The sequence below is a fragment of the Euphorbia lathyris genome, chromosome 6 (assembly GCF_963576675.1).
Source record: "Euphorbia lathyris chromosome 6, ddEupLath1.1, whole genome shotgun sequence".
Lineage (NCBI taxonomy): Eukaryota > Viridiplantae > Streptophyta > Magnoliopsida > Malpighiales > Euphorbiaceae > Euphorbia > Euphorbia lathyris.
The window spans coordinates 73803747-73808427 of record NC_088915.1 but is presented as its reverse complement, the minus strand read 5'-3'; the positions used below and the strand labels follow the sequence as shown (position 1 = coordinate 73808427).

At 42.5% G+C, this 4681-nt stretch overlaps 1 protein-coding gene across 1 annotated transcript; it reads right to left on the bottom strand.

The window, feature by feature from the left end:
- Positions 1-680: 680 nt before the first annotated feature.
- Positions 681-4205, bottom strand: LOC136233755 (dehydration-responsive element-binding protein 2D-like). The gene is given in 4 exon segments (XM_066023450.1): positions 681-761; positions 763-1163; positions 3742-3813; positions 4118-4205. Coding segments are annotated over 4 exon segments (642 nt in total).
- Positions 4206-4681: the final 476 nt, after the last annotated feature.

Genomic DNA, 4681 nt, shown 5'->3' with positions numbered 1-4681 from the left:
AACCTCGTGCAATTATCCATATTCTTCCTGTAAACATGAGTGTGTTGTAGTTGAGAAGCATCATCATGTCTTCATTCGCATCATCAACGGGAACAAGTACATATCACCAACATCGCCTATTGCTGGGATCACCAAACTTTATATTCTTTATAACATAGCAATGAAAGGCATATCGGCCAACCCATTGACATGCACTTACCAAAAGCACAAATTACATGCATTAATATCGAAGGCTTCTTATTCCACAGCAACAAGAGAACTTTATTGCACTCGAAAAACAAGTATCACTTAAACTTAAGGGCCAAATAAGCATCAATATTGAATATCAAGAGTTTGCAAGGCTTGATAAGCAAATTGTAGTCAAACAAAACAAAAGGCATTGATCATAAATGTTACTAATCCGAAACTAAACAAGATTGTAATGCTAATCTCAAACTAAACAGAACGCATTATCATCAATGTTCAATCATTAACAAACAGATTATGATCCTATTGAAACAGAATCAACAGATTGAAAACCAAAAGAATAAATTAAAAGGAACACAATGAACCAATACAAAAGAATTCATAATTTTTTCCTTTAAATAGTGCACATTTAACAAGCAACAGAAGACAGGTTAATATTAATAATATCAGCTTATTTGAAGTCTCATTTTGTCCTCCATCTGAGAAGGGAGTTTTCAACGGGAGATTGCTGCCTCCGCACAAATCGAATCATCGTACAACGGGAGATTCACATTCAAATTCGCCCAAAACTCTTCCATTCCCAAATTGATTATCATCCTTTCACCCAAAATTCTCTTTGTTTTCTGTCGGCGTAATTGGATCGGAGATATAACTCGAATTCGAATCAGTCTCCGTAATAATTGAGGATGGACTTGCATTAAGCGGGACGTGAATTTGATTTTCCGACTGGGTAACTCTGGTGTTATGAGAAGAAGCCAGAAACCGATTAAAATCCGAAAGATTGAATTTAGCTTCAGGACCATAGAGTTTCCTCGGAGCAGAATCATAAGCCATAGCAGCTTCAAGAGTACCTAACCATAGACGAGCACCACAATTAGGTTCTCTAAGTACTGCAACCCATTTGCCGCAAGTTCTCTGATGAACACACTTATAAGTGCAAAGTGCATTCTCAGCGCCGTCTTTGCCTCTCATACACCCTTATAGGTTTTCTAGCATTTTTAGCAACTTTTTATTATGTTCATTTTATTCCATGGACGAACTTCTTATTTTGTTCATTTAGTCCCTAGACAACCCTCTTATTTTATTCATTTAAAAAAAAAGTTCCTGATTTTGAACTTTTTATTTCTTTTAGTTTAGTCCTTAAATAAACTTTTCAGTTTAGTCATTGACCCATTTTACATCAACATTTATTATATACTTGTCTTAATTATTTTTAATTTTCTAAATATTAATTTTATTTTCTTTTTGGGCCCCATATAATTTGTGGCAGATAAAGCAAAATTGGCTGAAATGCTTACATCAGTGCTCCGAGATGGAAATTGTGGTCTCACACATCTACAGAGAAGGTAACCGCATTCTGTCATGATTTTATCTTAAGCGATATCTGTAACGCTTCGCACTTTAGATTGTCCTAGCTCCTTTTGCTTTTTTGGTTTTGTTTTGTTTTCTCTTCCTTGTTTCCCCAGTTCTCCTTGTTTTTTCCGCCTCCTATTGTAAGAACCTTTTATTTGTTTTGGTTTGGTCAGGGAGAACGATTCCCAGGGGTGCCAACATAGTTGGGATGTCTAGGGCCACTCCTCCTCGTTCCTTCTCTTAATAAAAAAAAACCTCCCAAAACTGTTGATAAAACAAACCTCCAAATCCATCAGGCCCAGGAGCACTTTCTTTATTGAGGTTGAAAACTTTCTACCGAATTTCTGAAATATCAGGCTTTTTTGTCAGGAATAGATTATCTTCTTGCGAGACCAGCGATGGAATAATCTCAGAAACCCGCCTATAATCAACATTGATAGCTTCACTAGAGAAAAGTATGGAGAAGTAATCTGTGATGTGTCTGAAGATGAATTAATATCAGAGGAGGGCGTGCCGTCGATCAGAAGGTTTTGAATACATGTCTTAGTTTTCCAGATTTTGGAAGCTCTATGGGAAAAACTGTAATTTCTGTCTCCCGCGGATAACCATTGAACCCGACTACGTTCCTTAAAGAAGAGCTTATGTGTATATAACTGTACTCAGTGGCTGGCGAACGTCGTTCTAGTAAGGAAGGCGGGCGGATCTTACCGCATGTGTATTGACTTTACTGATCTCAATAAAGCTTGTCCCAAAGACAACTATCCTCTGCCATGTATTGACATGCTTGTGGACGGAACCGCCGGTCACGCCATGTACTCCTTTACGGATGTGAAGTCAAGTTATCATCAGATCCCCATGGAGCCTTCAGATAGAATCAAGACCTCGTTCGTAACACATCAAGCCACTTATTGCTTCAAAGTTATGCCCTTTGCGCTTAAAAATGCAGGTGCAACTTATCAGAGGATGATGAACAAGATATTCGCAGATAGTAAAGGGGATAACTAATCTGTCTATGTAGATGGCATGATCATCAAAAGCACAACCATAGAAAGGCATGTAGACGATGTAAAGGAGGTACTGGACGTACTCCGATGCCACAACATTAAGCTGAACCCAGAGAAGTGTACTTTTGGTGCGACATATGGAAAATTCTTAGGGTTCATGATCAGCGAAAAAGGAGTTAGCCCAAATCCTGACAAGGTTAAGGCCGTCCTAGAAATGCAAGCACCACGGAACATCAGAGAGGTGCAACGCCTTAATGGGCGGATCATAGCCTTGGGCAGGTTTATCTCTTGTTCAGCTCGTAGATGTCAGCCCTTTTACAAGGTCATCAAGAAGCAAAAGGCGTTCGAGTGGAATGAGGATTGTGAATAGGCCTTCGAAGGAATCAAGCGGTTCCTCACGGAGCCGCCCATGATGAGTCGACCAATGAAGGGAGAGGACCTCTACATGTATGCATCGGTTACGGATAAAGCTGTATGCACGGTCATGATACGAGAGGAGGATGGGCAGCAGTTTCCGATTTATTATGTGAGCAAGGTTCTGAAAGACGCCGAAACCAGATATTCTAAGCTTGATAAGATGGCGCTGGCTGTTGTCACCACAGCAATCCGCCTTAGACCATATTTCCAAGCGCATACTGTGGTGGTTCGAACGAATATACCGATGAGAAAGGTGTTGCACAAGCCAGATACCTCTAGAAGGTTGATGGAATGGGCAATCCGCCTTGGTGAATTCGACGTAAGATATGAAAGCAGGTCAGCTTTAAAGAGTCAGGTCCTGGCAGACTTTGTGAATGAATTCACTGATGAAGGGATAGATCATCCCAAGCCTCCAATAGAGGAATGGACAATGTACACCGATGGCGCCTCCTCAGCGGATGGAGCTGGCGTAGGCGTTGTGATCAAGGGTCCCTAATACATAAAGTTACGGTACGCAGCAAAATTAAATTTCCATGCAACTAATAATGCTGCTGAATATGAAGCTCTAATATTGGGATTACGCCTACTCAAAGAAATCACTCCTGAACGGATTGTGATCTATAGTGACTCTAAGCTAATGGTCAACCAAGTAATCAAGAATTACGAAGTGAAAGATGATGTTTTGGCCAAATACGTAGCAGAAGTCAAAAAATTGCTGGATCACCTTGAGGCTAAGGAAACAAAATGGGAACTGATTCACGTACCAAACCAGCTCACTCACCTGGCTTAGCAAATCTCATGAATGCCTGCTCAGCATGATTAGCAGTTCTCTTCGTGTTCCTATCATTGATGGCTTGCGCAAAAGTACTAGGAGGCTCCAGCGTTATTCAACTCACCTCTCCTCTCATGCTCGTACCGACACATTCATTTATAAACCCGATGATGGCAAAACGGGGGAGACAAGTCAAGGAGGAACTCAGCTTGCAGGTAATGCCTCAGGAAGTAAAGACAAAGGCAAAGGAATAGCTCAAGCTGACCACCAAGCACAGAAGAAGAAGAAGTAGAACTAGATATAGTCTAGTAAATGTTTAGAACTTGCATAGAAACTTTCATATATGTTACCCCTCCTTGGTCCTTGAGTTCTACACCACCCTCACCTCCAACAACGTCCCCGGAGCCGCACTCTTCAACTTCCGCCTCCACAACCGCCCATTCTCCATTGACACTCAATGGCTCCAACACCATTTCACTTTCCAAACGGAGGGGGGGAGATATAGTTGGACCCCCGGCGTTGCCGCTCGTGAGTTTTGGGCCTCCATTACGGGGTCCGATGACTATCACGTCTCCAACCTCCACCCATCTCTCATCCGTGACCCTATCCTCCAACTTCTCCACCGCTTCATCTTATTTTACTTCTCGGGGAAGTCCGAGGCATCTAAGGTCAACAAACACGAACTGTTGGCCCTCTACTGTTGTGTCAATGGGCTCACCTATGACCTCGCCTACCACATGGCTGCTCACCTCCACTCCACACCCATCCGGAAGCGGGCCAAGCTCGGTTTTGGCCACCTCGTCACCATCTTCGCCCTTACCGCTCTCGGTGAAGCGGCCCTCGAGCGCCTCCCGCGCCTTGTGCCTCGGCCATTGGACAAAAACGCTTTTAAATCCCTAAATAATCCAACTTCTGGCCCGGGCGAGACCTCGGGGGCAGCCAACTCCAA